General features: G+C 39.5%; 1 protein-coding gene across 9 annotated transcripts; it reads right to left on the bottom strand.

Moving 5' to 3' along the window:
- On the bottom strand, positions 1-22103 carry anks1ab (ankyrin repeat and sterile alpha motif domain containing 1Ab). 9 transcript variants are annotated; one of them, XM_029827218.1, is made up of 14 exons: positions 20998-22099; positions 20241-20359; positions 16054-16152; positions 14022-14168; positions 12001-12108; positions 11108-11278; positions 8173-8310; positions 7944-8015; positions 7734-7817; positions 7496-7633; positions 6192-6368; positions 4314-4412; positions 3543-3640; positions 1-604 (listed from the first exon to the last, which is right to left on the bottom strand). In XM_029827218.1, the coding sequence occupies exons 1-14, from the start codon at positions 21020-21022 to the stop codon at positions 523-525; spliced, it is 1557 nt and encodes a 518-aa protein (XP_029683078.1). In that variant the 5' UTR covers positions 21023-22099; the 3' UTR covers positions 1-522. The 9 variants fall into 9 exon arrangements, with proteins under 9 accessions (XP_029683078.1, XP_029683079.1, XP_029683076.1 ...); XM_029827219.1 differs by having other exon boundaries at positions 20241-20356; XM_029827216.1 differs by having other exon boundaries at positions 11108-11257; positions 20241-22103.
- Positions 22104-22681: the final 578 nt, after the last annotated feature.

The raw sequence follows: 22681 nt of genomic DNA, 5'->3' as shown, positions 1-22681 counted from the left end.
TTTCATCAATATAATATTGCTTTAAAAAATTCAAAACAGTATCACATTTTCTTTCACAAACAATACTCTGTCCACAACACGGGCAAAGCATTGAATGTTGGTACAGTTGCTGTTATTTGCATTTGTTTGCTTTTTTTGATTGCCGCTCAGTATTTCCAAGTAGACCTAAACAAATACAAATGCTCAGTAATGGTCTACAGCACACTGCACAATGCACCGTACATAGCGACACAATCCACGGTGACCGTACATGGTGACATCAGATACCCACATTGAGGCAAGGAATTAGACTCGACATTTCTGCACTCTCAGAACAACAGTCATGTACAGGTCCGGATAAGCCATTTTATGTGAGGCAACAGGTTTGCCTTTTAGTGTGTTTTTTTGTTTGTTTGTTTCTCGGCTTTATATCAGGGCCAGTGGTGGAGAAAGGGATATGCAGTGAGATCTGAATGACACTGTGTTGTTTAGCCCTAGCTACACGTTGCGAAAGGCTTACCTCTCATCACATCTATTTCTAACTCATCGCACACAAACAAACTCACATGGGCAGCTCCCCTTCAACTCACAGCTTGGTATCCGGAAACTTGAATGCTGGGGTGAGCTACACAAGGAAAACATCAATGTTAACAAAAAGACTGGTACATGCGTTGCCATATCATGCCACCAAAATTTGAGCTTTAAATACGTAGTGGCTCCTCATGAATAGCTAATTCTTTCACATTGTGCATTCATTCTAGTTCAAGTCATCCTGGTGACACAAAGAATGGAAGAACATACATGACAGTGTTGAAGGAATGATGATATAATGGTAGAAAGTGAATGTGGGAATGGAGTGCAAAGAAGGGGGACAAAAAAAGCATATGGCACATGGGTGAAAGAAGACAGACGGTGCTACAGTACATACAAAGACTGCTCAGGCTGTGTGCATCAAAGGCTACAAAGAACACAAACACTGCCAACATGCATCGTCAGTGGAAGCTAACAGTCAGTACAGTTGCACAGCCATGGTACCACACACAGACTAGCTACATGTTAACAGTGTGCAGGCATGTTGTCTCTCCTGGGAGTTCAGTATCTCACTTCATTTGTAGCACAGATGAAACAAGGATGTGGACAACAATGTAACAGCAACAGTCCAAACCTCCCATGACAACACACAAAAAAATAAAGCATACAGCACACACAGTAGGTGGCATACACAAAAGAGAACCCAGAGAAATGTGTTAAATTCCATGACAAGCATTATTTTTTAAATCACAGTGCAGGAGGTATTTTTTTTAAAAACCCAAAAACAAACAAATACCATAAGCAAAACCATCTGCACTAACACGACAGCAGTGCGACACATAGGTTCAGCTCAAACCCAAGTGGAGATTAATCTTTTAAATGCTATGTATTTGCAAGTAGCATGTACCGTACCTTGTTTGACTTGACTTGACTGATATTAAGCACTGTTTTTATTCATTACTGTATAGTTTACCACTGTATGTCGTGTTTGCCTCTGGCTTTATCCATCTCCTTAATTACCCACTTGGTCAGCCCACATTTATCAAAAAGTATCACAAATTCAATAAATGTGTTATTTGCACCATAAAAAAATAGGTGTTAAAAGGGATAGTGCCAAGTTTTAACACAGTGGGTTTCTTTTACAAGAAGTTTTGATTTAGAGGCTGCAGACAATACCCGAGCAAAGACCTTCGTCTGGAAAACTCTCAGCCATCATCTCCTCCACCCATCATGACCAATTTAATACACCAGTCTTTTAAAAAAAAATATTTTGTATCAGAAGGAGTTTTTTGGTGGGGGAAGCGGTGGCAGTATTGCGGGAGATCTAGAAGTTGAAATTTTTATTATTACAGATTACCAAACTGTCCTCAAAGAGGGGAGAAGCCTTTTGCATGTGGTAACAAGGGTTCAGTCCATGGACATTGGTGCTAGATTCTAAACTGATCCATCAGTTTATCCAACATTTTGTACAATTAAAAACAAAACAAAAAAAATTCGGTTGTATGCTGCATGTTGCTGATTTTTTCTTTTTTCACCGTTATCCTTGAATCCCAGGCTAGCAAGCAGCCTCTTCATTGTGTCTCACAGTGTTAGATTCTTTGTTAGACAGGACAAGCTAAAGATGAAGAAAAAAAAGTAAAAATGTAGGCAAAACAAATTATGTGAATTATGAATCAAAGGCAATGCTTCAAAAAGAGAAACTGCAATAGATTTGAATCTAGAACAAACTGTTTCTTCCAATGTCAAAAATGTCAAAGGTTTAACATTATAGACTGTATAGAATATAGAATGGGCTATATAGAATGGGCCGTTTTATTTTTTGACTAATAGGTTTTTCCGGCATAATGGCCATGCAATAACGCCAGTTTAAATGCAATGTAAAGCCCAAATAATTTCAATAAGGTGTATATTCCTACCACTCACATTATATTTGTAACCACTAGAATTTGGCTAGTAGTCCTTACATCTAAGACTGAAAAACATGAAAGCATATACGCATCATGCCTAGTTATGATACAAATTATAAAGAGTGGAGCAGCCAGCACCTCTAAATAGACTTTTAAAATCTAATATAAATACAGTGAATTAACATCACAGCAGTCAAACTGGATTGTCTGGGTTACATAACACTGGGCTTGTGCCTTTTGTTTAAAAAATATTCCTCTTCCAAAGAAGGAGGTGTTATTTCAATTCTTCAGTGATGTCACTTTCTGTTACAGCATTATGGAAATGAGGATATGTGGTTTGTTGTGGTGGTAGTAACTTTGTAACTATCTTAATTTAATCAAAGATAAGTCTTAAAGTAAATATAACTGGAGAAAAAATGATTAGAGGGTAAAAAAAAGATGCAAATTCAGCCCATCTGCTAACACATGCTTCACTTTGGGAGAGCTCTCATGTGGTCACCTGTCTTTAAAGATGTACACAGATGTGAGTGGTGTTGATGTTCTCATGCTGACAATTTCTAAAATGTTTTCTTTTAAACAAGTGTGGCCCCATTTAGAAAATTAAATCAAATGCGACAACAAAATAAACTATTTTAACATGTCATGACAGAAAAAAAATCAAATAAAAAAGATGCAACCTCCTAATGAACAGAAATTTGGAGGCAGACGTAAATCATCAGGAAGATGAAGATGAGGAGGGAGAGGCAGTTTGGTTGAGAGAACAGGGCCACTGTAAAACGACATCAGTCGGGGGGAGGAGGGGTGTCATCTGTCCCAAGGCTCCACCATTGGCCGCAGAGGCAACAGGCAAGAGAGGCGATCAGGGAGAGCCACTGGAATGTGTGTCATGGTGGGAAAAGGGGCTGGCATGGATCACTGGGCAGATCAGAGGAGGGTGCAGGAGTAGGCAGCCCTGAGGGATGCTTTACCATCACAGTGAGAAGGCACCGGGCTTGCATGTAAGTATGTGACTGGATACAGAACTGGATGCAAGGGTGAAGGGAAGAAGTACTGGGGGGAGACAATGGGCAGGAGGGTAGAGGATGAGCTGAGGGGATCCGGCCTCAGAATATGGTGGTCTCGTACTTCGTGCTGACAGGGCGCCTGCTGGAATCTCGCTGGTTCAAGAGCCAGTTGGTGCCTTCCAGGGAGTGCATATCTGCGTCCATCTCCAGGGGGTCAATCTGCCAGGAGGAGGGAGGAAGGAGGGACGAGAGGAGGGCATGAGACGGGTGTCAGTGGAGCCCATTGAGCCACACTGACAAATCCTCAGCGCACACACGTGCAGAGGATTAGAGGAAAAAATCCAGTGATCATGGCATAATCAGACACTCGGGGCTCAATCCACCACAACATGGATGATGCCTGACACATAAACCCTGTAAATGGCAGCGCTGAAACAAAACTACAGCTCCTCAGAAACACATGTAGCACTTCACTCTGCCTGCTCGCTACACACCAAGATCTCATACAGTCATGGCTGCTGTTAACAAAATGCACATATGCTGATCAATGATGTGAAAGTTTTTGATGCGGTGTACATGTTAAACATCTATCATCTTAAAAAGATACAACGAGGCACCATCCAGCAGACACTATCTCAACCTTTTGTACAAGCCTTCACATGCCTGAGAATCCTTTTCAATACATGGACTGTATCAATATGTATATTAAAGAAAGAAATGAAAATGACAATGGGGGAAAATAGAGAAATAATATAATGAAATAGAAAAGTAGAAAACAACAGTAGACAACAGTAAAAGCAATCAGATGAAGAGGTGAGGGAGGTGCGAGGTTGGCGTGTAAGCAGATATGTGGTGATCACAGGTTTAAAAAAGGAAAGGAAAAAAGAAGGACCTGGACTCCAGGGCTAACAGAGTGCAACGGGAGGAAGGAGGGACGGTGGGTAGTACACGTGTGACAGTGACAGCAGCGGCAATCGAGCAGAGGGGCACCCTGGGTAGCAGGAGGACCAAGAAGACAAGAGCAAAGACATTTTATATAAAGTAGAACAGAGAGACAGAGTAGGAACAAATAAAGAATTTGTCTGCTTTGACCCACAAAAAGTAAATTACGGTATTAGAGGAAACATGTTAGTAAAAATTGCAAAAATGCTAATCCACTCCTGGTTTTATATTTCTATGCACTCACATAATAAGAATAAAGGTGTTTTCCCTATTCTTAATTTAAAAAAGCTTTAGTAATCAAGAGTGAACAAAGGCACTGTGGTTGTAGCAAAGTGGTGATTCTAATAGTGACTCTAATGTCTAGTGGTAGGGGTATAGGTCCTGAATTATTTAAAGAAGGAAACAGACTTTTCTAATAGGAGGACAAAATTCTGATGAAGATCAAACTCAATATCACCCAAAATTAAGAGCTTTATGCTGTATACACACTGCACATTTTTGGACTGTCCCAGGTAAGAAATAATAATCTTGGCAGAAATTTGGCAATGTCTTTGTTTATGGTTCCAAATGTTGCGCAGTATTAGAGATTCATGGATGACCAAAGTCAATGAAGATGGCCTATCCCAAATTCAAAATGACCATCTCACAATTTGACTGCAACTACAACCCCAAGTTCACTTACCAGCCAATTGAAAGGCAGCATTACTAATGCTGAACTAATTATGATGCATGTGCTAAAAATAAACAAAAATTTAGCATCCTGCCAAGAGAGGTAAAATGAGCCAGAGGACAGGCAAATGTGTGGCAGTCAAACACAGAAAAACCTCACTGATATATAGCAGCAGAAGATTTGTCCAGTTGATGAAACACCACCAATGCAAAGGTTCAAAGCTTCATTGTATAAAACCTCTGATTGCAGATGACATTTGTTTGCTTGAGTCATAGCCTAGAGTTCAGTGGCATTATCATTGTTGTCTATATACATTTATCTTTATTAGACCTGCCTTGAACATTGTGATTTCTGATAAAAATTAAATTGTATACCTGGCATAAAGCATGCTTACAAATTCTTATGTCCTATTGTAAAAGTGACTTTTTTCGATAAATACAAATAATTTATAAATTTCTTTGAGATGCAGATAAGAGATAACATTTGGGAACTGAACTGGCAATAACATCTGTCAATATTGTCCAGAAGAAAATAAGAACAAACAAACAAACAAAAAATGCCCGCATTTAAACCATATTGCCATTTATCTGCTTTTGCAAAGAATTCTGCATGTCTGACAAGGTGACACAAATGAATAGTCAGTTTAATGTTAAGCTTCTGTTTGCATTGCAACTCTGACAACTCCATTATTATTAATTACTGTATATGCGCAACTAAGAAAAGGTTGATTCAATTTTTTTGGAAAAGAAAGTTGTGTTACTTAATTAAGTCATTTAAGAAAAATCAGCAGATTGATCATTCTTCCTTTTTAATTTAAGACTTAAATAAATTGGCAGAAATGCAGCTCTATCCTCTCAGACAATTAGTTAAGCAGTGATTTGTCTCTCTACATACGCATGTTGCCTGGTTATGCATTCTGCCAGCTTTGCTTCTCTCTCTGGTGACAGCGATCACTGCGTGGTCATTAAACAGAGCCTGAGAGGGCAGTGCATCAGTTTTTAGTCCCAAGTGTACCTGGATATTTCCACAAAAGGTTCTATCAACATTAAGGAAGTGACTGGGTTTCAACAAGCAGGACTAAGCCTTAAAAAAAGATTTTAAAAAATAACAAACAAACTCAAACAGATTTACATGTTTTAATTGCAGCATGACACTCACTGCTGATCTCCGCATGCTGCTCCACGCCTGACAAACTGGACGGCTGGTTTTAGTCTCTACAACTTCCGAATGCAGGGATGAAGGAGGGATATACTGCCTTGCTCTGGACTGGACCGCCATCTGGTAGGCCACTTCAAATGCTTGTCCCAAGGTTAAGATGATCTCATAGGTTTGGGTCTGCATGGTAGAAATAACAACACTACTACTACTACTACTACTACTACTACTACTACTACTACTACTACTACTACTACTACTACTACTAATAATAATAATAATAATAATAATAATAATAATAATAATAATAATAGACAGTTGAGCTGAAAATAGACTGAGTCATATCATATTTTGGTTTCACCTTTGCACAGTGTGACTGTGCATTGATGCTTCAGTCAGTACTATACCAAAAGGTTTGACCATCATTCAAACAAGCTGCTGGTTCTGTCCATAGTTTGTCCAACTAATTAGGGTCTCAGAAATCCAGATCTCATGACTATTTAGAGCTTACTTACAGATGCTCTACTTCAGTTAGATGGCATCTCTCCTAAGTGGTATTTTAGCACAACTATGATGTGATCATGAGCCTCTCTTGTAAACAGCAACACGTCAACTATGATACTGATTTTACTCCATTCTGCAAATGCCATTTATTAGTAAAAACAAGGCCATTAATTCATGCAAAGAAAGATTTCTATTTCAAAGGAGGAAAGAACCACAGGAAAGAAGAATGATTAACCTAAGAAAACCCTCTAGAATTATTGTACTATAAAAATAAGGAAAGACAACAGCACGATAAAAGTATGGAGATTCTCCCTTCGATTAAGCTATAGCTAAAAACATGATCTGAAATCTTTCTGTCACACTGAGATGAATCTTTTGGGAGTGAGGGTTAGGGATGGTCATTTTCGGCTAACTTGCTCTGTGTTAACTGCTTTATTTCTTCATGCATCATTGCTCCAGTCAGTTGAGGAGGGACACTGAGATTTACAAAAGTACAAAGGCATCTTTTGTCTTGACTTATCCTTTGGCCATAATTTATTGTTAATATTTTGTCTTTTTGGGTCCATTTTTCAGCATGCTTTAGAGCAATGCAATTTATAATCATATCACTTGATGTCCCTAATGCATTTAGGCAATAAAGTAAGTGTAATTAAGTAATACGCAGTAACAGAATCAAGGTCACAATTACTGTTTTAAAAATATCCTTACCGACATTAAGTGCCAGTTGTGACAGATTTTAAGACAAGATGATTGGAATTAACTTTTGTATTATTATAAGTATTGAGAGGCTAATAATCACTTACCACTTCCACAGTGCTGAAGACATGACAGAAATGGTGGCCGCTCTTCAAATCCTTGGTAATATAAGCGAATGTGCAGAGGTCATCTGGGTCCTGAGCAGCACATGAAATGTTCCTAATCTCATGTTCAGCCACTATAGTCTAGTGGATAGAAGGAGGAAATTAGTCCTGGCCAATGTAGACCGAGAAGGACACGTGCGCCATTTGGTCAATGGGATACATGCTTGTGCAGTCATGTTACCTTAGTGGCTGCATTAATGAACTTGACCCCTTTGTAAGTAATGGACAATATCACAACTGGACCCTTCCTTGAATCTTTGGATTTCTGCAGTGTGTTTACAAAAGTAAGAGAAAATGAAAAGCAGCATAAAAGAGCTAAAAATGCAGATTTGCCCTATTGTCACAGATAGGAAAGAGTAAGAGAAAAGAAAGAGGGTTCTTATCAACTTACTCGAATTTTAGCACAGGCATCTTGTGTGGACTCAATCCCTCGCAGATCCCTGATTATCATTGATCCTAGGTACTAAGAGAAAGAGCAAAGCAGGGCTGGATTCATTTACAGTTTCAAAGTGAATGCTGACACAATGCAGTAACATATTGCAAAAAAAGGGGGACTGCTTTTCTATGTTTAATCATAAACAGTGCATCTTTCTTGTTGAAGTCAGTAAAACATGACTCACAGTTGCTTCGTACCCACAGGAGTCCAAAATTAATTTCTCGGGTAGGTGATGCCAGGCCGACACTGTGGTGTAAGTAGTGGATTGGCTTGGCAGCCGGAGGTTTGGACGAGCGTCTTTGTGTCTGTCACTGTGTCTTTCCTTATTAAAGGAAGAAAGCGAAAGAAAAGAAGCTTTAAACAAAAATAAGCAATCAAATAAAGTGTTATCACACGCCTAAACATACTTGATAAACACCTCTATACACTAAGCACTAAAGTCTATCAAGACACTAAGCTGTGTTGTAATTAATATTTGTTAAATTAAATTAAATATTGTAGTTCTTATTTTGAAGATTTTAATGATCTGTAAATGCATTAATATTGCATTGACAGATGTATTAATATTATTTTGTATCATACTTAAACTTCAAAAAACTCTGTCTTGAATTGTTTTTCTCTTCATCTTTGAGAGGTTATTATATTATATTATTGGACATAAGTTGACGAAGTGATATGTATAAAAGGTTGAGACAGGATTGTGAAGGCTGCACTGAAGGTTCCCAGGCTATAGTGTCCTCCATTATTATTCTTGTCATTCTCAATAGCTCACTATCATTTAAATCTCACATCAAAAACATCACTTGGCCTTCATGTTTCCATCTCTGCAACATTAGCTGTCTGCCTTTACCTCACTGAGCACACCACTTCTATCCTCATCCACAGCCTTGACACTTCTCATATTGACTACTGTAACTCCTTTCTTTTTGGTCTCCCTCAAAAATCCCTCCATAAGTTTCAACTCCCCCATCTTCCAAAATCCTGCTCTATACATTTAAGGCCATTGACAACCTTGTCCCACTGACAGATGATCTCCATATCACCACACCAGTCTGCTACTCAATGGACCTAAGATCGAGCTTCTTCCCGAAGTACCATATGTGGGCAAAACCAGGCAGCTGCTCGATACCCTTCCTTTGGCAAGGCATGGACTCAAGGTTCACATTCCAACAAGGCGATGACACAAAACAACTGTGAATATGCTTGTGTGCCCCACCCAGAGATGTGATTTGCACCCAATTAAACACCTATTGAGAGACCTGAAATTGTCAGTACAACAATGTTACTGTCCAACTTGATAGGAGTTAAAAGGATCTGCAGAGAGGAATAGCAGAAATTCAACAAGTCCAGGCAAGCACATTTCTGGCAACATACCCAGGAAGGCTGAAGGGCATATTTACTGCCAAAAGGATGCTTCAAATACAGAACTGTGTCAAGGGTCTGAATATTTTTCTCAATGTAACATTTTAGTTTGACTGATAAATGACGTAAACAACATTAATCATCTTGGTAAAATTTTGCTTGCAACATTTCTTTCACCTAACACTTTATAAGTTGTGTTTATACTGTATATGTAGATATGTTGGTCGCTATTGACTCAACTGTCTATTATAACCTAGAGGATCATTTCTGATATTTTCTTACCTAGTGGTTAAACTTTAGTAGGCAAACACCATCACATCAGACATGAACACGATCTTCTGGGGTTCTTTTTTAAAAGGCACATGATGGCCATGTTGGCTGCAACCATCAGATATGTCCTTGAGGAATGTTTGCTATATCAGCAAGTAACCGTAGCTTTAGGCTTAGCACACAGGCAGCATAATGTCTCTCAAGACATCCACTTCCCGGTATGTGTAAAGAAGTTTTTCAATAACAAAATATAACTAAGCTGGTTTAGTTTTATGAGATACAAATACAATGTAGGATTTGGTCATTACAATTACAATTCAATTAAAAGCTAACATTTGAAACTGAAACTTTAGGTTTTAATGTTGAAATAGAGCCAATTGTTACAGTGTTTTTAATCTTAGATTTAAAATTTCATTTTGCCTAGTTCTTCATCTTATATTTTCAGTTTCATATTCTTTATTACTTTCTCTCAGCTCATAGTTTTTGGTTCAGTCTTATAGCCCTGATCTGGTATGGGGAGGAGTGGTAACAAATGAAGGGTATACGTAGAATGATGAGGGGCAGCATGGCAATGAATGCCGAGACTGTCCCTTAATCATATTACCTGCATTGGAATGTAGGCCATATAGCATGTTAAAATCAGCACATAATACTGTATATGTCATGTGACGAGAGACGCCACAAGAAAAAAAAAACCTGACACTGGTAGCAAAGTTGCATTTGTTTCAAAACTGTCATGGCACCAATCACAGCACATTATGGTAGAATTTACAGTTTAAATCCAAATTGTTGGTATTGGCGTTTCTATGCTCCATCAGGTCTACCTAAAAGCAGGAAAGAATTTCCTTTAGTGGACTTTTAAAATTATTTTTAAGGAAAAATTACCTTCAGGCCACGACCATGTGCTGCGTTGACTTCGCAGTGTGGCATGAGAATGCTGGGAAGACCAATACCGACAGATAATGTGCTTTGATTTTAACATGCCGTATGGTCTACATTCCCTGAAGGCAATATGATTAAAAGACCTCTCATCCTTCATTGCCATGCTGTCACTCATTATTCTACACCCATCATTTTTAACCACCTTACCCACGCCAGATCAGTGCCATAAGTCTGAACATGGAAATGTACAACTTGTAACTAGAAAAAAATTTGAAGCTAATGTTTTTTTGTTTTTTTAAGTTTTTTGAAACTGAAAATATAACATATGGAACTGTAAACATAAAAAAAATAAAATTTGAATCTGAAAATCAAAAAACCTGGTTGTTTTTCAGCATCAAAACATAAAGTTTCTGTTTCAAATGTTATTTTTTGATTACATTTTATTGTTTCCAAATTATCAAAATGTATGGCCTCGATTTGACATAAGTGTCAGCCTACTGTGACATGAAAAAATAAACTATATTCTCTGGCATTCTACATTGTCCTAGATAGTACCTTAAGAGATGTTTAAGAGATAAATGAAAGTATAAGAAGTTGTAACTCACTACAGAGCGTGGCCTTTCACTAAACGAGCGTAGGGAAATGCTACAGTCTTGCTCAAGTGCCCGCCGCCGCCGATCTGAGTCAGCCAGTGGGAGCAGCATGTCCATGGAGCGACTGGTATAGGGGTCAAGTTTACTGAGGGGAGATGTTGTCTGGGACAAAAGGTCATGGAACTGCCATTCACAGATTATTACCACAGACACATGACAGAAGAGACATACAAAAAGAGCAGATTAAGGTTTGACATCAACATCAACTTGAGCTTTACATACTGTAGAAACATTATCCATTTTAGGGACTCTCAAATGTTTTGAGCCCAATTTTAATCTGCCTGGGAAATCAGTATCTTATGGCTGGGAATTTAATCACATTAAGCACTCTCATTCTAAAATTAGATTGCCGTTAAATGCAAAGTGGAGCTTTGCCCTCAAATTGCTAAAATAATGTTTGGATGAAAAGAAACTGCTGAAAAAATCCACTGTGCAAGAAATGATTTTTAATTGTATATTTCGTCACTCTTTTCCTTTTGCTGACACAAACTGTGTGAGATTTTTTTTATTGGGTTTTGGTAAAATTTTCTTAATTAAAAAAAAGACTAAATACCCAATATGTGTTTGTGCACACATGGCTCATGGAGGCTCACAGTGGTTTAGGAAAGCCACGATCTGCTTTAAACCACAGAATGTATGTGATATTCAATTGTTTTAATTATGATTTAAATTCTATAAATAGTGCACTGTGAAGGAATGCATCATTTTATCCAGAATTCAACAAAATACAGACCAACACTGGCAATATATGTAGATCCTTGATTGTCCAAAATTGCTTCGAGTCAATATAATAGACAACATGCAAAAATATAATTGTGATATTGCTTGTTAGCTGCCACGCTTACCAGAATTGGAGAGAGACGACGGGACTTGCTTGGAGCCTCTTCATAGGGTCTTTCTGCAAGAGATGCAATTATCCTTTTCCTATGACCCAGGGCATTGATCTTAATCACCTATACAGAACAGCATCAGGTTATATTATATCACATCAATATTTAGAGACCTAAGCATTTACCTACACTAAGCCAAGAGAGACATTTATAAAATACACTGACACACTGTTAGTGGCATGCAACATCTGTCCCTGGTAGAAATCCACAGACAGACAGAAATAATTCTCCTCAATAATTCAGCCCCAATCTGTTTTGCCTTAAGCTTAAAATGCAGCACTGCCTTCTTCTCAGGACACTCTATAATTCAAAACACATTTTGGGGCATTGTGCCTCTTATGAAAGAGTCTGGCGGGATTATGGGACAATAATCAACATGTAAATAGACAGATTTTTTAAAATGAATCATGTTTAAATATGTACAATGTTAAGATTGTAAATTTGTGTCAGACCGTCATAGTCATTTGAAACATTGTACATGAACCATTGGTATCAGTTTGTGTGGCAACGTCCCTCAGCGGAGGTGGCATAGACTCATTTTATGTAAAACTCATTATCCTAAGACGGTACATTTGCATAATTGGCTATTAGCATTCATGATCATCCAGTGAAGGTGGATGTCACATGATTAATGTTACATTGGAAATTATGATGCTTATTCCATAACAGGAATTCAAGCTCATACAAGCCTTTGTCTGAAGGCTTCAATTATTTATCTATTGAGACGTGACAACAGAAGAGACAATCGTTGTCATTTGCAATTCTGGAGCTGTTTTTCCATTATGTGTGCAGAATTCTTGTGAGACATGTATGCAATAGGTGCGTAAAATGCATGTAAGAGCCTTCAGATTACACAGGAAGCTAAATCTGCTGTGCAATCATGTTGTTCTTTCTTTATTATTTAATGCACAATGCTTAAGATTCAGGAAATGGAATGAAAGCAAGTTGTGCCAACAAGCTCAGATGCAGGATTAGAACCCTGCACAGAGTGTAATTTGTCCCACTGTCACACCCATCTTCCTGGACTGCAGTCTTCTGGACAGGTTGCTTATTCATTGCATGTACAGTATGTTTGTTATTCTTGTTATTGTTACTAATTCTGCAGTTCCAGTTACTATCATAGACAGACAAACTATCATACTTAGGGGGTCGTCTAATCATTAGGTTAACATCTCAGCTATGCTGTTATAGGGCAAGGCTGCCGGGGTCCAGAAACCTGATCACCTGACAGGCCTCTGTCACCGAATTGGGTCATGGTTTCCTCTCCTCTCCTCTCCTCTCCTCTCCTCTCCTCTCCTCTCCTCTCCTCTCCTCTCCTCTCCCCTCTCCTCATCAAGTAGACTAGTTATGCTGATTCTTGTGTAGTTTTTCTCATTTATTTTTTAAAAATTTGTTAACAATGTAGATGGCCCTCACATGCCTATGTATACTTCTAAGCATGCTCTTGATGAGAGGACGATGTCTCAGCAGAGACGATTTCTATTGTCTCCAAACTCTCTCATATCTATCGCAGGTGCACTTTGTGAACCTGCTCTCATTTGTGAACTGAACATGGCACCAAAGGCAAATCTGATTGTTATTGTGTTCCCTGGAAAGTGCCAATTAAGTTTCACTGTGCTTCACTGAGACAGATCCCATTTGTGTATGTGTATGTAGTAAGTCATTGGGGGTCAATGAAGCCTGTATCTGACCTGTATCTGTCGGCCAGTGACATGTGCATGGCTTGGCGGAGGCCATTTTGGAGACTCTGTCACTTCTCACTCCTGTTCTACCTTGTACAAAACTGGTAGGTTGTTGATATCATATGCCCCAAAGGATATCCTTTGTGCTCTCTACACTATGCTGAGAGACACGGAAACCTTCTGACCAATCATGTCATATTTGTTGCAAGCTCTTCATCAGAGCTGTGTTCATCGACACTTGTGGGTCTCTGTCAGACCCAACTGAGATTGCACTGGCAAAAGAGCAGCTCTTACATTGACTAGCTCCAACTCCCACAGATTCTTGACACACTCCAGTGTGCGATAGCCATTTGACAGGAAGTTGGGCAGATATTCGTGCAAGCCAAGGCTATCCAGCCAAGAGGCAAGAGACGTGCTGCCATCACAGCCCAATGCTTTTACCTACAGTGAAGGAGGAGACACATATGATAGCAGAACAGAGATAGTTCACTCAAAAATTAAAATAGCAACTGACCACTTTTCTCACACTATTTAAGAGGTAAATCCAATGGTAAAAAGTAAAAGGAAATTGTTTAATCTATTCATTTATTCACGTTAAAAAGAGAAAATATAAAACCTCTCTGTAAACGCTGACATTTAAATTTGACGTGAAGACAAATTTTCAGCTCAAATATCCATCGTTTTTCTGGCCTAAAGCTATGTTCATGTTTATACAACATTAGTTCTTTCTTGTACAAAAACATCTGCTATTTGGCTACAAAAATTTTTACCACTGAATTTTCAAAAGCCTTATGGACTTCACCTTTTTTTCCATCAGCTTCACATAAATCTCAGATAAATTATACCTCTTTAATTGCTCTTGACTTAATCAAAACATTTTAAAATGTATCTAATTATCAAAATAAGACTTTTTCTTTTTCAAAATAAATCAATGTCCATGTTAAAATTGCTATATGCAGTTTTAAGGACTGCATATAGCAATTTTAAGCTCCCACTTAAGATACTTAAGAATGCGTGCACCATCAAGCATCATCAACATGATGGCAAAATGCACCAAAAAGGACTTTTTGGCCTAACTCCTTGGTAGTTGGCATACACATGTGCAGAGCTGACCATCAGAAGAACCCTCTGCAACCTGCAGGACATCCACACCAAATATTCTAGGTAAAAGGCAAGGAAGATTCTTAAACATCCTTGCTACCTCAGCTACTCTCTCCTTACCCTACTTCCCTCAGGCCAATGCTACCTCTGCCTGAGGACTAAGACTGAAAGCTTGAAGAAGAGTTTTTAACCCACAAGCCACCTGACAGCTCATCTCTAAGCCCTAATTTATTTATTTATTACTACCTTGTGTGCTGTGATGTGTGTTTTTTGCTATTGGCTGCAAGTACAAAAAAATACATTTCACTGTACTCTGTACTGAGTATAACTGTGCATATGACAAATGCAGCTTATCTTATCTTTTTTTATCTTTAGAAATGCACCCCTTTTATAACACAAACAATGTACAATGAGCTCCCCAAAACTGGTGTCATTGGAGCATTTGGACTGCCCTCTGGTGGTGGGCTTCAGTCTATGATATGAAATGAACCCCTACTGTCATTTTTTTCTAAACAGTGTTCTGTCTAGGGGCGGCATGGTGGTGTGGTGGTTAGCACTGTTGCCTCACAGCAAGAAGACCCCAGGTTCAATCCCCGGTTGGGCTGGGGACTTTCTGTGTGGAGTTTGCATGTTCTCCCTGTGCCTGCGCGGGTACTTCGGCTTCCTCCCACTGTCCAAAGGGGATTGGGGATTAGGCTAATTGGAAACTCTAAAATTGCCCGTGAGTGTGAGAGAGAATGGTTGTTTGTGTTAGCCCTGCGATTGATTGGCATCCAGTCCAGGGTGTACCCTGCCTCTGCCCATTGTGCTGGGATAGGCTCCAGTCCCCCCGTGACCCTCAGTAGAGGAACAAGCGGTAGAAAGTGAGTGAGTGTTCTGTCTATTCTTGTTTCACCATCTTGCCACTAATGTGTAGATAACATCAGCTTAATTATTATTGCATCCACTGTGTATAAAATTACAAAATATTTGCTTGTCCATGTAGATTTAAATTCATCCAGGACATGGTTAGGCAAAGGTAATCACACCAAGCACCTAGACTTAGATAAGTTAACCGACTAGACTAGAGATCAGCTTTGGATAAAATACCAGCTTCTATTCCTCTATTTCATACATTTTTTTACCCACTTCACTTTTTTTTCCCAATGTGCAGAAAGTTTGACCTTTAAGCTCTCAGACACTGTCAGTCAGGGTCTTGCTGAATTCAAGTTATGATGTTAACTACCTTGGGCAAACTGCGTGCAGCATGCAAAATTTTCTTTCTGTGTCCTGGGTCAGTGATCCCAACATCTCTGAGATCCTGGTCCTCCATCACGTTACTTCCCTGCGTGTGAAGAAATGTTAACAGACACAAGCAAATAAACCACATTGATACGCACAATCATTCTTACACTAATGCATGTCAAATCGCTATGTTATGGTATGTTCAACCTACTTCTTGTAGTATTTTCAGTGTACCAGGAGTTTCACAAGCTGTCAGTACAATTATTTTTTTCTCCAGGTGATTCTATATGTGACACATAACAGTACTTATACTACACCAACATTGGTTCTCTACGTGATACTTGTGTATCTGTTGTCAGATCACATGCTAACTCGCAAGTCACAGCAGTGTTGGACAAATGGGGAAAAACAAGATGTATAAAAACAAAAAAAAGGTGGATTGGATCAGTGGCAACTGGTAGTCTTTCAAAAAAGGGAAACTGGACGTCGTAGTCAACAGTATGAATGATTGAACAAACTAACAGAATGGTATTTAACTCGAACAAGGAAATGTTGGAATTATGTTAAATCGAGACGTGGAATGCAACAGTGTAATGGAAATGGCCCCTCCTGGGCTACCACCTTATAGAGGTGGAGGGGTTTGCATGTCCCAATGATCCTAGTAGGAACTCCGTTGTCTGGAGCTTTATGCCCCTGGTAGGGCCACCTATTTGCCATAGGTGGCAGGTCCTAGGTGAGGGATCAGACAAAGTGTAGCCCAGGACCCCCTAATGATGAATAACAATATTGGTCTCAAGTTTCCCTTGGCCCCCTCCTGTAGCCAGGCCTGGGGGTGGGGCACGTTGGCGAGCGCCTGGTGGCCAGACCATCACTCCTGACCAGAGCCCTGTGACCTACATTAGCTGATGTTCTATCACCTCAAGATAGCAGGAGACAACCTGACCATCCTGTGACAGTCCATCCCCCATTTTCTTATATGTTCCCTTTGTATATGTCATGCTTTGTTTTATCCTGTGACGCTTACACTCTATCATATGACGCTTACACTTACGCTTATTGTAATCGTACATGTTCGTGTGCTAGTATAAAATAAACCTCACCAGGGCCCACACTTGTAGCTCTCACTGCAGACGTGTGGTTGCCCTTGCAGCAAGTAAACTGAAGCTTCTGTCTCATTCCTCTGATGGCAACAGCACGGGAAGAAAACTGATCACTTTCTTCCTCCCTAACACAACCACATACTACTAATGCCAAAAGATGAATATATCATGTGCCAGCAATTTTGTATATGTATATTTTCTACTTAAAATACTACCCTTAATGATCCTGCATTTATTCTACCATTTAGAAAAAATAGATGTAAAAACAGAGAACAATTAAAACATTATTCTGTTAGCTGTTCCAGATTTTGACAAGCAGTCCAACAGTGTAATATACAGATTTGTATACACATAAACATGCACACACACTTTATCAGCTGACACAAGCAGTAAGAGCAGAGTGGGATGACAATGAATTCAGTGAATTGTTGAGAGTAATCAATGTGATCCAATGGCAATTTATGACCAAAATCTTGATGATGTGCTCACTGTTGCGTTTGGAAGAGGAAAACTAAACACAAGAAAGCAGGAAGATGTTTAACGTTCCTATGTATCTAACCTATTTGTATTATTTAAGAAACATAAAACATTAAATTATGAAATTGTGACTGACAAGTAGTTTCTCAGCAATGGGCAGAAAGGTTAAACAGGACCATTGTAAATGTAGAGCTAAATACCCCCCCCCCCCCCCCCCCCCATCCTTTGAATTTTCGGGATTGGTTGGATTTACTTCAAGGCCAAACACAACATTGATCACAGGCCTCGTGTTTGGGTACAAGTTAGATATTGGATGGAGTAAGGGTCAAATATAAACCATGTCAACGTTAAAGGTGACCCAAAACAAACTTTTCCATTTTTAATAATTTAGCTGGAAGCTTCATGCTTGTTATTTGATGCTGCATTTGAAACACGTGTTCAGAATGCATGATTCAGTTGTAGCATAGTTTATAAAATATTTAAAGATTGATTTATTCTTATACACTGCACAGATGCAGCCACAAAAGAGCCCCTTCACCACACTAAACACACTTAATGTAACAATTAGTTCTTTGCCCTTTTGCTCTAAACCACAAGGGATCTGTGACCTCCTAATTATTATAAAGATGTATGTACCAATGATCAGGTTTAAAAATAATGTCAGTCTGCCATTACAGTACATTAAATACTTCAGGAAGGCCACTGCAAAATATGATGAAATATTAATGTGGCAAAGATGCTTGATGGAAAACTTCTAAGATATAAGGTTTTGCATGATGCTGCATTAGCTATGACATTAAAAAAAACAACTCCGGTTTTAAAAGAGTGAGGGAGAAAAAGAGAGACTGATGAATCCAAAATTCAAATGTTGATTCTGTGAGATTTTTCACATTCCACAGCATAAAATATTAAACTGTTTTTTGCATCCTTTAAATATGTCTCTGTGACTAAATCTTGACTTTTAACATTGTGACAGTAAACACGACATTGGTTTGTTTGTGTCAAAAGAACTTATTCCAAGATTTGGAAATTATTGAAAAAGTGATGATAATTTTCCAATCTCCGTACGAAGCTGCAATGCAATACTGATAGACATTTAATAGAGCACTGTGGTAATCATAATTTGAACTAAAGCCTATAGGACCTGTAAAAACCTTCTTATTGTCATTTCCAATTGTATAAAATCAATGGGTGTTAAGTTCCACCTTATTCCAATGATGTCTTCTATAGCTATTCAATAACTATCAGTCATTTCATTAAATAATACATTCCCAAAGAAGACTGCCCTATGTATATCACTTACATTTAAGGTTAGGGTATCAAAAATTCCTAATCAAACATTAAAATTATTTTGACTCATCGTTTAGTTCCTTTTTCTAGAACGAGCTTTTGCAGTAATTATCGTGAGAAAGTCAAACAAGATGTAATGTTATTGACATCTAAATGTAATATTATAAGGATCAGTTGGGGTCTTAGAGTAGCTTCAGTGTCGTTTCTTTGTTCAGTTGTACTACAAAAATGAAGAAAATATCTGCTGGTACAGTCTGAGCTCTAATAAGCTCCACTAATCTCATCTTCTGACCCAACATCTTGGTCTTGAGCTTGCTCTAATCCACATCAAACACCCCTGCTGTATTCCTTCAGTGATGATTACATTAATATACATATTGTTCCCGCAGGCTTGCTGACAGATTGTACCTTAAGCCTGTATATGCAGAGCACCACAAGTAGGAGTGATCACATGTTTGTATTATTTTGTGGTTCAATGCCTTTCCAGCAGGAAAGCTATATCAATGAGACACAGTCCTCTCCTGGAACCCTTTAATCTTTTGCCTCTGAGCAAGTGTCCAAGTTTACCCTTTATCTTCTAAGTTGATCATGTGGCTCAGAAAAGAATGGTGCTTTTTAAAACTACAGTGAATAAAGCATGAAGGTTCATGAACATAGTAACACTTGGTTTATCACCTGCAGAATAGCAAATTTACCAACACTGATTATGTTTTTCAAATATCATAGAGGGCACTTTATTCAGCTTTCTGGTCATTTTAACTGCATGCAAAGGCATCATTGCTAACCTACTGTATTCAAATGCAGCATGCTATTGCAGTCAAACTTGCCATTGTGAAGCTAGAGCACAGCTGTCTCCTACAAGCATGGGAAGACCATTGTAAGGGCAAACATGCAGAGTGTAAGTGTTAAGGTTGAAGACTGATATGAACTATATTATCTACATAGCAATCATGTCTATTAACAGTCTTTTAAAAGCATTCAATATATGGTGAGGACATGTCTTTGGCATACAATAGTTAATGAAATATCACGATTGAGAAAGCTGAGCAAAAAGTTAATGGGTCTTGGTTGCCATTTGTCTTTTCACTAGTGATGGCCCATTCTCAAAAGGGATTCAGCATGGGGGTATAAATCTTTGCATCATCATGCGTGGTGCTGAAGCATAGATCTTGAAGTGGGGATGGGGGTGATTGGCACAGAAAAAAGAATGGAGCTACTGTGAGAAGAAGGAGCACCATGAAAAAGACAAATGCAGCATGAGTTGACGTAAGTGATGCAAATTACGAGTGACTCTTGTGAAGACATGCTGCAGGTGACTCACCATGAATCGTAGGTCATCAAAGCCATTGAGCAGGAACTTGCTCTCATACTGCAGCAGCCCAACATGCTCCAGCCACTCTCCCACAGGCTGGTCCAGGGCTTTACCACAGGCCCCATCTGCTGAGAGAGGGAAGCGCTTCAGCAGGGAGAAGCCGTTCAGTCGGTAGCAGCGGCACTCAGAGGACGACACATGGCATTGCCACATCATCCTTGGCCAACAGAAGCAGAGCCGAGTGCAGCAGCACCAGGCAGGGTGGGGGGGGGGACAGGGTCCAGGCCTGGGGTGAGGGGCTCTCAAAGTAAAGACGGGGCCCGGTTAATAAGAAGGAAAGAGGAAGCGCTGTGGGCCCTGTTCAATCCCTGAAGGGGACTAACAAGGCTAATGTACACCCACTGGTGTTAGTGTGACTGACTGAGAATGTCAGGCGAGGGTGGAGGTAGTGCAGGGAAAGAAGCCCATCTGAAGATCTTTAGTTATGTTGGACTTAGCATCTCCAACAAACCATGTTCACTAAACATTCCTTTAGTGAACAGATGAGCAGGTGTAAAAACAATGTTCTACTCCTGAACACAACAATTGAAGAGACTAAATTAGGCTGGGGAAAACTATAACAAATACCATTAAATCATGCATCTTCTTAGACACATTATACAGTATTTATTCTAAAACGCTGACACTTCTTTGAAAAATCAGCAAGACCTCCATTAGAAATACTTCAGTTCCCCCAAAATAAATTCATCAGGGTTTAACCACATACTTGTAAAGCTCTGGCTGAGTCCCATGGCTTCATTGGTCAACCTCTTTGAGATATAGAACAAGGCTCATACAATGAAGGTAGCAGCATTCTAAAGTACTGTTGAGGTACTCATGATATTTTTGATCAAGGAATACACATTTGCCACACAGAGTACGATCAGGTAGACATATTTAAAAATCCTACATAAAAGGGAAATTTTGGCTTAGAATGTCCACAGTGTGTTGATTCCAAATTCCTCAATTCATTATCAAATCCAAGTACAGATTCCTTTTTCTTAGTCATGCCCACATTCCTACTACTGCCTAGTATTCACACTTTTCAGCAGGATCAGCCAGAGACAATGCTTCAGCAGGATCAGCCAGAGGACATGCTTCTTTTCTCTGAGTGGTAAATCCAGGTTCACATCCCCACAAATGATAGGTGAGCGTTGAAGATCACTGCAGGGCCACAATGCAGAGTGGCAATAGCTCCTTCCTGCAGACAGGCACAAGTATTCCCAAACTCAGCCCATTTGGTTCTTCTCCTTGTTAGTTATGGCTAGCAATTTCCTGATGTCAGGGCAGAGGTTTGCTGCATCCTTTGCCTCTGTGAGCCACGTAGGCAGCGGAGATGCAGACACAGCAGCTGCTCCTGGCTTTTACAACATGCACGCCACCCCTCTCTGCTCGCAGGGCATAATGTCCTGACGCCAGCTACCTCGGCGCAGGAGATCACAGGTCTGTCTCTGCCACTGCCACCACTTTCACATCCTTCCAGTATCCATGACAGACTCAGTGATCATCCCGCATCCCCTCTTGTCTCATCCAAGCAAATTCCTCAAGCTCTTCTTTTAAAGCCCCCTCTTCTCGCTTTCTGCTTGCTGTCTCCAGCTCTCGATCTCACAGCCCATTTCCCACACTGTGTGATCGCACTGCAGGGCTGTCGTACACTGCCTGATGAAGTGGGGTGCTGCTCCACGTAACAACCCCCCCTTCTCTGTCACTATATCAGGTCCCCTCCCTCTTTCTTGCACTGTCTCTCCCTGCCTCTCGCTCCTAAACGCAGATCTGTCTTTTTACTACCCAGCCTTTCTATATTGTCTTCTTCTCTCCTCTTTTCTCACACATATGCACCAATACTCGCTCTGTCTGCCCCTCTCTCTCTCTCTCTTTTTCTCTCTCTCCGTTACTCCACCTCACCCCTCTCTTATTCCCCACTGCACTAGAATTGCACTGGCGTGATAATCTTGCCACTATGAAAAGCTACATGGCTAAAGAATGAAGACTGAGACATCCCCAAAAACCTCAGAGAATTCTAAAAAAGGATGACTAGAATGTAAAAAGATCGCAGAAAAAAACGTTGATCTTTTTTTGTGCAAAAGCTATGTCTATTTTAGAAGCTAAAATTGGATGACATCAGAGGCAAATTACATTATTTCCAGATGCTCGTTACTTGTTGTTCAGTAATATTGCACAAGATATTACTTACATGGGGAAAAGCCCAGATGTGAGATGAAAACTGTGAGATATTTAGCAAAATGACTCATATGCAGGGCTAAATCAAATCAAATCAAATCAATCTTTATTTATATAGTGTCTTATACAATCAAAATTGTTTCAAGGCGCTTTCCAGAATCCCAGGGCCTAACCCCAGACAAGCAACAGTGGCAAGGAAAAACTCCCCTTTAACAGGAAGAAACCTTGAG

Source organism: Takifugu rubripes, chromosome 19 (assembly GCF_901000725.2).
Source record: "Takifugu rubripes chromosome 19, fTakRub1.2, whole genome shotgun sequence".
NCBI lineage: Eukaryota > Metazoa > Chordata > Actinopteri > Tetraodontiformes > Tetraodontidae > Takifugu > Takifugu rubripes.
Note: the sequence above shows the minus strand (reverse complement) of the source record. Positions and strands in the feature narration are given on the sequence as shown.